The sequence below is a fragment of the Chaetodon trifascialis genome, chromosome 8, assembly GCF_039877785.1.
Source record: "Chaetodon trifascialis isolate fChaTrf1 chromosome 8, fChaTrf1.hap1, whole genome shotgun sequence".
NCBI lineage: Eukaryota > Metazoa > Chordata > Actinopteri > Chaetodontiformes > Chaetodontidae > Chaetodon > Chaetodon trifascialis.
Genome location: NC_092063.1, coordinates 13,544,760 through 13,557,789, shown reverse-complemented (window position 1 = coordinate 13,557,789; position 13,030 = coordinate 13,544,760). Strand labels below are relative to the sequence as shown.

Sequence of the window (13,030 nt, the reverse complement as noted above, 5' to 3'; positions counted from 1 at the left end):
CTGTGTGTTTCTGAGTGTGGGCATGTGTGTGTATTTCTGAGTAACCTGAATCTGGCTGTAGTGGGAGGGCGCTCTGAACTGGTGTTCAGTGTCTCTATCATCACCGACAATCTGTTTCAGCACGTCCACACACTGCACACATGCTCACATCAGCAGTGGAAAAGCTCTACATTCCTTTCAAAATCACCATGCTGCGTTTAGCTCATAGCCATCTGAAAACAAGCTGTCTTTATTGCCTCACACACCACTGTGTTGTTGACTGCTTGGCTGGAACCTGAATGGCTGTATACAGAGGAAGTGGCAACAATGTGTTGTATACGTCTTATCTGTAATTGGCATCAGAGTGTCAGACAGTAGTAAAGCCTGATTTTCCTGGGCTCCAGCCCACGTGGAGCTATAAGCAGAGTCCAGCTGACTGAGCGTCCCTGTGTACTGTACGGAGAGGCGAAACATCATACATAGAAAATCTTATCACAAAAAGACACATTTGAATGTCCTGTATTTATTTAGTATTTGTTGTGTATAAACATCTGGTCTAATCATTTCAATTAAACATGATTGAAAGCAGCAGTCACACGAAATGACCGGGGAGTTGGCAGCCACTGAAAATGAAATATTTCCAAAACCAGAAACAAAAGCAGAGAACTTTGTCAACGAAAAGAAATCATGCCGTCAGGAAAGAATGGCCACAGGGAACTTGATGAAATGAAGAGAGTATTTGCAGAAACAGAGGGGGAAAAAAGAATTAAGGAGAGCGATGGAGAGACTTGTGAGCCAGAGAGTGAGGGAGAGAAGGAGGGAGGGCAGGATAAGTTTGGGGGGAAAGTTAGTGGCCCAGTGGGGGTTTCTTCTAGAGTTCAACCTCTCTGGCTGGGGAAGGAAGGGGAGGGGAGGCAGGGAACGGCCTGGGTCAGCAGCAGTATGGAGTATGTGTAGATTAGATGTCTAAACTCACTCCGCAAACCCTCTGAAGCGCTGGAAGACTCACAGCTCATAGTGCTGTGCCAATAACTGGAGAACCTGGGGTTAGTGGTCTGAATTACAGTCTCAAACACAGCAAAAAGAAATGTCAAAACCAAGAGAGAGTCGGATAGGCTCCATAAATCTCCATAAACAAAAGGGTTTCGTGTGTGAGCGCATGATATTATAAATCGATGGCGTTGCAGCTCGCCAGTCCAGGGAGCAGCCCTGGCAAACAACGCTGATGTTACATAGAACATTTAAACACCAGGGGATTGGCCAGTTTTTAGTTTCCAGGATGCTGTATGAAACTAGCAGCTAGGAGGGAAAAAAAAGACAGGAAGGAGACGAAAGACGAGTGTGAGAAGAATGCTCGAGGATCACAAAAATGTGAGTCAGGGCAGTGATGATTTAATCTGAAATGAATCCAGATCAGCTCTTTTTTTTATTATTCTGCAAATGGGTGGGGAGTTCCAAAAAGAAAGTCATTTTCACATCAAGCTGTGAGCAGGGGCATCTTTGATAGATAGGAGTTTGTTATCTACCCTCTGTTCTTCTTCCCCTACTGTCATAAAGCTTCCTCTTTATGGTCCGACAGCTGGATGAAGAAACACATGAAAACTACTGATGTTGTTTGCTGTTTGATGCAACAAAAGAGCTGTTAAATGTCTGTGTCTGTTTGTGTGACTGAGTGTGTGCCCGTGCGCATGTGAGGATTGTCAGCCCACATGTGTGTGTGTATGACTCGCATGAGCGTGCCAGCTCAAGAAAATAAACAAGAGACCTCAGCTGAAGGAAAAGCTTTTAGGTCAATAAACATTTTAATCGAAATCATTCAAAATGGCCCAAGACGTGAAAGCATGGTTTCTTTCATGAGACAGGAAAAGAGTGAACTGTTAGACGGGGGGGTGGGGGGTGGGGGGGGGCACTGTGTGTTTATGGAGAGCGTAGCCAGCAGCACAGATTGACAGGAAATGTTGTCTTTTTTGCCTGCTGGGCTGTACCACTTGTGCTGGTCTGACAGGGGGGAGATGAATGTGCGGGGCACGCAGACTGAAGCCATTCTATTATCATATATCTCCCATTGTATCAGGCTGTTTGCTTTAGCCCAGCCAGAGTCTATTCGTCTGCTGAGCAACAGTTAGGACCAGTGACAGGCTTTTTTATCGACCACAGACCACCTATTGATTTCCTTTGATTTACCGGCACTGTGAGGGGACTGCCATGTTTTAAATTAAATTGTTTTAGCGCTACACAGAGGAGTCTGTGTCGAAGAAGAAATGTGGAAGGCAGATTTGTTTTGTGTGGTTTGAGTCTCAATGTTGTACATTCAGGTGGCTTTTGATACTTGAAGATTAACTGCTTGCGCAACCGCATCACATCTGCATCCTCGCGTCTCTCTTTATTTCTTTGCAATGGTTGCTCGGAGATAAATCACAAACGAGGTCAAGTGAACCTGTGAGAAGTGTGTCCAGCACATGGTGTGTTTGTATATTGGGGGTATTTGCCTGTGTAAATGCACTGCGGGGATTGAGCAAGGCAGCCCTCATTCATCACTGTTAAAGCACTTCCAGAGGGAGAGACAGAAAGAAGTGCCCATCCTCTGTTCCCTCAAACAGACAGAACCGAGGGAGGGATTTACCCTGGCATCTGGTTTCTGGGTTCAACCACAGCACAATGTTCTCTCTCTCTCCCTCTCTCTCTGGCTCTCTTTCTCACACACATACTCACCCGGCCAGTGGCTGGACTTTAATATGGTTATGATTAGAGACGGGGGCTCAGAGAAGGGAGGGGAAGGGGCTCATATTTACTGCAGGGGAATTGGGGGAGGTGCGATGTAAAGACAGACAGAGACAGGGACCAGATCTGAATGGGACACGAAGGGAAGGGGGCGCTGAGTTTGTTTGCGTTCGGAGCTGAAATATGAAACACAAAAGCAGGACTGACAAAAAAACAAGAGAAGAATGAGAATAGAGTTCTGTCCTCTAACCAGATCAGTTCTTCCTCCAGTGCTGGCCAGCCCCCTTTCCTCCCTCCTCTCCCTCCCCTCTCCCCACCCCCCTCCTCCTGGGTCCCTCTCTCTCTCTATCCCTCCCTTTCTGGCATTCTCTCTCTGTCTCTCTCCACCCCCTCTCAGAGCGTCATGCCGAGGCAGTTGGTTCGCTCCGCCGTGTCTGGGGCTCAGCGAGAGCTGTGAGAGGCTGTTATTTAGGTCTGTTACAGCAGACAGGGAGCAGCTCACCCAAGGGCAGGGGGAGAGTAGAGAGTCAGAGTCACGCTCAGCTCAGCTCAGGCCGGCCAGGCAGGATTCAGATCCAGCTGAGAGGGAAAGAGGGAAACTCCGTCGGCAGGAGAGGCCAGCAGAGAGAGTGACAGCGAGAGATAAGTGCAGGGGGAGAGGGGAAGGGAGCAGATCCAGCTAGCTGTTGCTGCAGTTTGTTGTTGTCACTGCTTCAGCAAGTGACGTGAGCGGTGGAAGCAGGGCAGGACGCAGGCAGGACTGAGGGCTCGTAGTGATTTTTGCCGAGGGCGGGGGGGTGCCATGTTCGACTGTATGGAGGCTCTGGGAATGGGCCCCCGTCAGCTCTATGATGTCACCAGCCGTGGTGGTTGCATGCTGCGGAAGGCGAGCCCCTTCTTTGCGGGGTTGGACCCCTTCGCTTGGACAGGCAGTGCCAGCGTTCAGTGTAAGTGGCATCCCGTTTGGATTTTCTTGTATGACACAGTCATGTCTCTCTCTCTCTCTCTCTCTCTCTCTCTCTCTCTCTCTCTCTCTCTCTCTCTCTCTCTCTCTCTCTCTCTCTCTCATTGCTGGCTTGCTTACCCCTCAGGGCTTGGCCAAGGGGTCTGCTGTCAGGGGCTACAAAGCAGCACAGGAAAAGACTTGGACAACCAGTCTCCTCTCCTCTCCTCTCCTCTCCTCTCCTCTCCTCTCTTCCTCTCCTCTCCTCTCTTCCTCTCCTCTCCCCCCTCACAGCCCACAGCCAGTTTGAGCTGCTCAGCCATCTGAAAGAAACTCTCTGCTATGATATGATATGCACGGTGTGTCCATGTGTGTGTGTGTGTGTCCATGTTTGAATTGTGAGTCTGAGCCCATGGAGTCAAGTTTCAGTGACAATGTGAGCCACCTGAGGTTTGACCTTCCCAGGTGCTGTGTACTAAAAACAAAACTATGAGTGTGCACGGATGAAAGAAAGGGGGAAAGAGTTGCTGAGTGACAGGAAGAGAAAACCGTGATGCTTTGGGTTCACATACATATTTCGTTTATGTTCCATTCATAGTGCTCATTCGACACTTGAAGTTCCATTTCTGATGTATTTGTCATGAAAGGTTCTTGACGAATGTGGCCTGTTTGATATTACGGATGTTAGAAGTTCTGTGCAGCCCGCTGCAGTCTTCATAGGTCGTTGGATTGTTTATGCTCCCGTATACTAGATGGATAATGATATTCCTCGTAAGCCAAACAGCCATGAATTAATAAGTAGATTAATTATTTAATGGAGAAATGGATGAATAAATTAGAAATGTGGAATGCATACACTGACTTTGAAAAGCTGAGGGACGTTCTGGCCAGTTTCTTTTCCTCTGTCACACTCCCATTTTTTTCTCTCCGTCCTTCCACCACTGACTTCAGACAAGGCTCTGACTCTAACAACAGGCCTGTCTCTGGACAGACAAAACTGGGGTCCATTTCCATACACTTCCAGGGGGCCGCTACTGCTGTGAGAGAGCGTGTGAGAGTGGAAAAGGAGTGGGGGTGTATATGCGTGGTATGGTGGGAGAAGTGCAGAGGGAGCCAAGCCAGATATGACAGTGGAAAAACAATCAAGAATACAGAAGAGATCGAGCAGTGGGATAAACAGCTGAGCAGTCTTCTTGTTTTTGGGAAGCTTTTTGAATTTTATTCTGAATTTTTTTTGTGTGTTTTTCTGTTTGTTCGTCCTCCTGCTTTTTGTTCCTTTTTACTGCCTCTTGGGGGGGTGGTCATCTGTCTTCATTAATCGTGAAGACACCAGCGTTTCAGTGGCTGTCATGCACACTGGCTGAGCTTTAATGAAGACAGATGCCCTGTCAGTGGAGGCCGAGGCCAGGGGGAACTCCAGCCAGCCCAGCCTGCTCTGCTTAGCTAGGGGAGCCCTGATGATAACAAGATGAGATTTGTTTATTTAATCAATCAGGCCTCTAAGGCCTCTCCTTTTAACCCATTCACACACATGCACACATTTAAAAACTAGGCCTCCAGATTCCAGAAGTACATTTTTCTTTTGGTTCTTTGTTCCAGAAACTCAAAGAGATAAAAAGTCCAGAGAAGCTGCCCCGAGGGTAAGGGAGCTGAGTCTAGCAGAGCAGAGCAAAGTGGAGGCGGGTGTGGTGTACTGTTTCAAGCCCTCTGTGCCCAATAACCTTTGTAAACAAGGCTGCCCTATCCCCACATGAGGAGCCATAATGCCTCTCTTTACTGAAGCAGTTGCCCCTCATTGTCCTCATCAATGAGGCTGATGAATTGATGTTTGAGTCTGATATCTCATTAAGCCGGCCCAGCTGCACAACAGAGGGACCTGTCTGGCTCCTAATGTCAGGCTCACACAAGCACACATTCTGCACACCAAAATAACCACCGGGTTTGTGAGGAGAGTCACCTGGCCCTGGCATGATACACAACAATGAATTACTGTGGTCAAACTGCGCCTTTGTCTGTTTTTAAGAACAACAGGGTGAAAAACTGGAAAAGTGCACTGCGAGGTGATTTTCATGGAACATGGATGTTCTTAGAAGTCTTAGTATTGTCAGCATTTGTTTGAGATCCTGTGGAAAATGCAATAAAAGATGTTTGTCCCCCTAAATCTTACACAAAATGAGTATATCCTATTGTCCTGGCAGTAAATCTCCTGCGGTGATAAGTGTCACTGTTGTGGGCCATTAGCCTGGGACAGTCGGAGGACTTTAAAGTGTGTGGTCAGTTTTCCTGTTTTTTGTTCACCAGTGGGAGACCTCAATGTCAGAGGTTAGTCAGAGGCTACGGCCTGGCCAATGTCAGATCTACACCATGTGTGGTGGCCTTGTCAACTCGCTGAAAAGGAGACCCTTTCAACCAGCTTGCCATGTGTAATGCTCTTAAGTGCCTTCTAGCACAGAGCTGGTACTACATCTGAGCTGCCCTGCGCGTAAGGATAATGGACACTGATTTAGTCATACGTCAATGAGAACTGAATTAGTCAACTGCCGGGGAAGCCATTTGAGAGAGCCTATGCAGACCAATCCCCACTCTGTCAATGTTAATTTGCGTAGAAGAATGAGGCAATTACGCTTAGCAGTTCTCCAGGGTCAGAAGAAGGGGAAGTGTGTTTCTCTCACCAAAACACACTCATAGCTCCATCTTTTTGAACACTGTTTGGATATTAACTGTGATGCTTGCAAGCGATACATACGAGAGAGTGGCATGGCAGTAACAGCTCGCTGGAGTAATCCATCACCGTGCGTGCAATCACACATACACACGCACAGGCACACACGCCTCTTTGTTTTCCCTTAATGTGCTGTTCAAATGTGAATTGAGGAGCTAATTGAAATGGGGGTGTATCTCGGCAGCAATGGCAGAGAAATAAGAGCTTCCTGTGACCGCTGGCACATTCTGGCCCCGATCATTTTCTCCCTGATGGAAGTCCGCAGTTATTTCATTATAATTACAAAAGATTCAATTAAAAGATTAGAATGCCTGAGGGGGCAGGACTGGGAATAGATAGTGGTATCTTGGTTAGGGGGGTTGGGATGTGTGTGTGTGTGTGTGTGTGTGTGTGTGTGTGTGTGTGTGTGTGTGTGTGTGTGTGTGTGTGTGTGTGTGTGTGTGTGTGTGTGTGTGTGTGTGCATGCATGCATGTGTGTGTGTAAGAGAGAATGGAGGAGACTTATAATACCGTGGTTGCAGTTCTAATGAGGACTTGTCAATGCTGTTATATATACATAGACCTTGTTGATCCTTTCAAGATAATGTCAAATGAATGTGCTGAAGTTAAAAGGGCTTAAGTAGTCAGCTGGTCCAAGGTCACTGAGTCGTAATTGATATGCCTGATGGAAAAACCTTCACTTGTCTCTGAAAACAGCTATTCAAATGCCACTGAGTTGTTTAAAGTACAAAGTGAAATGAACAAAGCGCTGACGAGTGAGAGTAACCTTTTCTGTTCTGTAATTACAAACTGTCATCAGAAAAACGCCTGATTTTAGAGTGCAGTTAGTGGATAGAGATCCTCTTTGACAGGCTGCTCTCTGGGTAAAGATGCATTACTGTGTATGCATATGTGTAGGTATTTACATGGATGTAATGTATCTGCATGTATATGCACTGGCTTAAAAGTAGGTATGTATGATATATACCGTACGTAGACCTTAATAATTCATTATTTTGCTGTAAGTCGGGCAGCTGCAGAGATCTTATGCACATTCTCTGTGATATTAAATATGATTTTAATTTATTCTAACGATGTCGTAGTTATTTAATATTTACTACATTACATTACATTATAACATTGAAAACATTTTAATAGCATGAAGCCTTTTTCAGTGTAAGGACTGCTTGTGTTGCAGTATCACACCTCCTTGCTAACAGATCTGTCTCAGCCCTGCAGTCGGCCTAATAGCCAAGCCCATTAATAGGCAGTGCCGCCTATAAATAAACAGATTCAATCCCTGCTGTCGCTTAAAGTTTTTTTCCACAAACTGGCTTTCATGAGTGATTTTGGTAATGCATAAATATGAGAGTGTCAAGCTGTGCTTGCGTGTGTGAAGTCTGTCTGTTAACTCCTATATGTCAACGTATGTAGTGTTTACGTGGCTGGTTGGCTGGCGTTGGGCACCCAGACTGCTGCGTCAAATCCAGAGACAGACAATATGCCAGACTGAATTCCACAGGCTTGTGTCGGAATCCAGATCTGCTCTAATAGCAGTTTATAGCCCCTCAGCAGTGTCAGTCACACCACTGTAAATAAAACTCAACAACCGTCATGTGGAGCCTGAATCCATCACCTTGGACCTTCTGTTTTTCTTTTCCTGTCCGTCTTCGTGAAATTCTTTAACAGTATTTCACAAGAGCGCCTACGCTGAAGCATTACGGGGAAATTTTGTGGAGCACAACATGACAGAACAGGCTGTTATGAGGCAACTTGGCCAACAGTTTACCCCTTTGTATCAGCAGAGTATAAAATGTGGACTTTTGTAAGTTCTTTCACAATAGTTTGCTGGTCACGGAGGTATTGTGGCTACCCACCCTAACACCCATGTCTGGCTGCTGCTATTGTAGCAGTTTACTGAGAACAGCTCTTTGCCTGCCAGGCACATTTTCCCTTGTACAAAGAAGTGGGCACTTGGCAGGCAGTGTGTGCATGTGTGTGCACCTTGGCGTTTGTGTGTGCGTGTTGTACTCGTGCATGCACCTGTGAAAGTTTATTTCACTGGTCAGCACGCGATGTACTGTTTCGCATGTGTGTTTGTGTATAGTGTATATAGGAGTATGCGTATGTCAGCTCAGAGCCATGTGTGAACTGAGTGTGAAGAGAGCAGTTCTGCTACCACCATGTTGTTGACTGACGGCTTGGCTCAAGCGTTGCTAGGGGTTCACTGTTATGAGAAGCGGAGGGCTCGGACAGCCAAACCGGGACTGGAGACCCAGACCAGCCCGACTGTCCTCCCTCTGTGTATGTGTGAACGGGTTGTGTTTACGCAGCCGACAGTGTTTGGCAGGGAGTGGTGGGCGGCTGGTGTAGTACAGCTATTATCAGGGCTTACGGGTGGAGAGTGATGGAAGAGGAGTTAGCCAAGGGAGGGAGGGGGATGGACGCCCATTGGCGTTGTTTTCACTTGGACATTAGTCAAATTCTGCCAATGTGCGTATGTGCAACTGCCATGACCACTTTTCTGGAAATGGTGCAGGAGCTCATTTGTATACAGTATACTTGCATTTCTTTGTGTGTGTATTTTGCCTGTGTGATCACTGAGAGGGACAACAGGTGTGTGTGAGATGACAAGCCTGTAATTGCGCGCTTAGCCGACAGCCTGGCACTTTTTACAGGGAGAACATAAATGTTAATGGAGAACTTGACAGATGCCTCTCTGGACATGTGTGTGTCTCTTTCTGTATGTTTTTACTCAATATGTTTGCATGTACAAATGAAACCAGATTATTAGGAGAAATATTAAATGTTGATATGTTAATATATTATGTATTATATTACATTTATTAAATATTTACACACAGCTGGCCAGTAATCAGATTTCTCTCTAACCTGCTGTCCTGTTTTTGAACCAAAGCTCTCAGACCACACAGGTCTTCCTGTTACTGTGTGAATGTACAGAATGTTACAAATAGTCTCCAGTTTATCTATGGAAACTGATTTATTTATTTTAGTTTCTGTTTCTGTTGTAGTCAGAGTTTGGAATTATTTATTTTGGATCGAGGGATGCACAGTTACAGTGTTGGTCTTTCCTTTCATCCCACTGCATTGCCCTCACAGCGATGCATTCCCTGTGCTGGCTCTGTGTCATGCACGCAATGTAAAATCCCTGTTGTAAACATGGCTACAAAATCAGGTTTATTCTGTCGAAATGTTTCTAAATCTTTTTTTTTTTTTTGCTTTTTTGTTATCTGTCTTAAAAAGAAGTTACTGCAGAGAGCCGACCACATTTCCAGGTGACTGAAGTGTGTGTAAACACTCTCATTGTTTCAGTGGCCCTGCCCCTGCAGGAGATGTCTTGCTCTGAATCTGACACAAGAAGTTCATTCTCACTTGCACACATGACACAGACTCACGAGCAGCCATGCATGGAAAAAAAAAAGCACATGCTCTTCAGTGGCTACAAACTAGCCGGGAATACAGTATGTCCAGGTCTTCACTGTAGCGTGACCTGTGATCGAATGAGAACCGGCTGTAGTCATCCTGTCAGTAGGCCCGGATTTATCAGCTCCTGCTCCACTGTTTTGAGCACCTCACATTGCCAGAAAACACTGAGAGAAAACCAGACAGACAGCCAGTTAGACAGGAAGCGATCCAGCAAAGGAGTTAGGGGCTGCTTGGGATGATTTATGCCTTGTTCAGGAATGCTGAATGAGTTCAGGGTGCACTGCTGTTATGGGAACTGACTGAATGGACGCTGCTTGCTTGCTCAGTGACGTATTTGTATTCTCTGAACGGTAATAGTCAAAATGTCAAAATGGGACGTTATTGCCCCAGATTAATTTCACATGGAACTTCCAACACGTCGAGAGGCAGACAGAGAAGGAAATGAATCACTGCATGGCCCCACTCTGAATTTCTTGTCAGTGCTCTGACAGCCTCCGCCCAGAGACAGAGTTGGGCAACCTGTTGGCGGTTGGTTGCCAAGCAAAAGTGAAAAACTCTGATATGCATCACTGCTTCACTGAACTACTCAAAGCAGAAGTTTCTCAGAGTTACTTCTACATCTGATATGACTTTGAGTGCCTGTGCCAGTTTTAGGGGACTTTGTGCCATTGTTGCAATACCACATACGTACATATGGACTGCAAATCACCGAGACATCAGGAAGTCACAGTCATTTTCTGGCTGCTCTCTCACTCTTTATCTGTCTACCTAACTCTCTGTCTCTGTCTTTGCTTTTGTCTCTCTCAAAGTGCTACCTTTAAAGTCCTTTCCAGTGAATGCAGGGAAAATGTAGCTGTAAATGTAAATCTGGACTCAGTAAAATGTTAGAGATGTTAGATAGATGGCTGTGTCTTTACAGTATTCTATAAAACAGTCATTGAGCTGCAGGAAAAAAAGCAAGAGGAAACACTTAGTGTAGTGAGTGCAAACTCTTGGGCACCAACATTTACATGTTGAGTGGGAATGAACTGTGTCCTACTATTTGTGGGTGTGCTTGTTCCTTCCAATAAGAGGTTTGTGTTAGCACGCTTTGGTCTGCGGTGCTTCCCCAATGAGTTGGAGTGAATACTACTGTTGTTGTTTACGTTATCCTCCTTTCCCCTCACTTCCTCTGACAGAGCCAGGCTGCAGCTACAGCTGGACTACTTCTACTTTTGTAGGTTTCTATTGTTGTGGGGAGGAAGCAATAGCAATTGAACGAGCGCTAGCGGCCTTGCCAGAGACAGACAGGTGAGAGCCAGGGCTACAGATGGTGAGAGGAAGTCTGGGAGGACGAGAAACAACCTGAGGATCAAAGAGTCAGGCTTTGCCTCGATGACTCTCTTCTCTCCTCACCTCGCCTGTCTGCCTGCCGGCCTCCGCTCTCTGTCTGCTTCCTCGCCTGCCCGTGACTTGTCCTGTCCTCTTGACATGATCAACGGCCCAGGCCTGCGCCGGATTGCCAGGTTTGGGTTCACTCTCCAGTCACTGGAGGAGAGCTGTGTTCCTCTCTGTCTTCTGGTGGGCAGATGAAGAGTCAGCTGGAGCTCACCACAGGGATGAGGGGGCACATTTTTTCCACAGACCTGCACTTGACTGTCTGCTTTTTCCTGTGCTAGCCATAAAAGGCCACCAACTAAAATCCTTTCATTGAAATTATGCTTCCTTTCATTTTCCCCGTCTTTTTAATACCTCCTTCCTCAGGTTTTGTACAAGGACATTTGAAGGAAACTTTTGCACCGGGTTCATGGGGGACAGGCGGCTTGGTGGGCAAGTTTGTCTGTTTGAAGCCAGCTTGTGTGTTTCTTGACAGAGTTGTGTGGTGCAGGAAAAGGGGGGGTGCTTGCTGCCAAATGTTGGCTTGGCCGACTCCATCAAGAAAATATCAAAAGGCCCTTTATGAGGTGCTGTAAAGAAGAAAGGGAGTTTTGAGAGCACCACCAGACTGCAAGGGTAATTCCACTTTTTAAAATGTGCCCCGAGGATACAGGCTTATCCCACCTGCTGCCTCTCCTGCTCTGCTCTGCTCTGCTCTGCTCTGCTAGTGTGCTTTCTTTGGTGGAGCATTAGATAAAGAAGTGTGTGTGTGTGCATTGGCAGGAGTTTTGTGTGCCACTCGTGTTGTGTCCGGAGTATTGTGATTATCACACATGGCAGCGATGAACGCAGTTCAAAACAACTCTACATATACAGTATGCCTGGGCTCAGATTATGGATGTGCATCATGTGTGCTCACACATGTGTCCCTCACTGTCTGTGTTTCATGACTGTCTGCTGATTCTGACAGAAGGGTGTAAATTCCTGGAGGGGTGTGTGTGTGTGTGTGTGTGTTAATGTCTGGTTTCTCACTACTTCTCGCCAGCTTGGTGCATTTTCATTGCTCAAGCCAGAGCCATCTCCTGGTCGACAGCCCAGCTTTATCATAGCCGTGTGTTTTAAAAGACAGCTTAGCTTAGCAGGGCCTCTTCACAGGCATGTGTGTGTGTGTGTGTGTGTGTGTGTGTGTGTGTGTTGGAGCCCAGGTAATGAGCTTTCTGACAGCTGTTGAAAGGTGTTGCTACTGCTCAGCACCTTTAATGAAAGCATCCCCCCTCCTTGTCAACACACACGCATTCCTCCCTCCCTTCCTCCCAGCTTTTGACTTCTCCACCGTATAAACAATTTCTTTCTCAGGCAGGTTACATTGTGAGCACTTGTGTAACTCACACAATCGAGACTTGATAGACCTCCCACCTGAAAGCTCACAGGTGACTCAACCGTGTGCAACAGAGCTTGAACAGAGCAGCAGTATTGCTCGACCTGTGAGAAACAAGAGCACATGTAAGGAGGTGTAGCAGCGAGGGACACAGAGAAGTGGCTGCAAAAGCAGTGACGGAGATCCTCCGGAAAGACTGGTACTGACAAGAGGAAGGAAACGAGTCTGCTGTGTGGGACCTTGTAGCAGAAGCCTCTGAGGGATGGCAGGAAGACGTGGGCAGAGAAACAGAGAAGGAGAGCGAAACATGCTGGCACCACTGACAAGGGTGTGGTACTTTCTTTTCCTCTTTCATGAAGCCCAGTTCTTCATGGAAACCTTTCGGTGTGCTGATGGTCACTCAGTGAGCACGCTGTGGTGCTGTCGCCTCTGCCATGGGGTACAGGGCCAAGGGCACCCTCAAAAGCCCCACCTAGTGTGCCAGCAAGTCTTCCAGCCCACTGTT

The 13,030-nt window shown here is 46.7% G+C and overlaps 1 protein-coding gene across 2 annotated transcripts in view; it reads left to right on the top strand.

Moving 5' to 3' along the window:
* Window positions 1-13,030, top strand: part of rarga (retinoic acid receptor gamma a) — a 37,598-nt gene that overhangs the window by 14,457 nt on the left and 10,111 nt on the right. The window contains exon 1 of one of the 2 annotated variants that reach the window (XM_070967831.1): window positions 3,137-3,647. The exons of the other annotated variant lie outside the window; for it this stretch is intronic. Coding sequence (XP_070823932.1) covers window positions 3,503-3,647 — 145 coding nt within the window. The 5' untranslated portion in view covers window positions 3,137-3,502. Of the gene's footprint in view, window positions 1-3,136; window positions 3,648-13,030 lie in introns of those variants that run through there. 2 annotated transcript variants of the gene reach the window in all.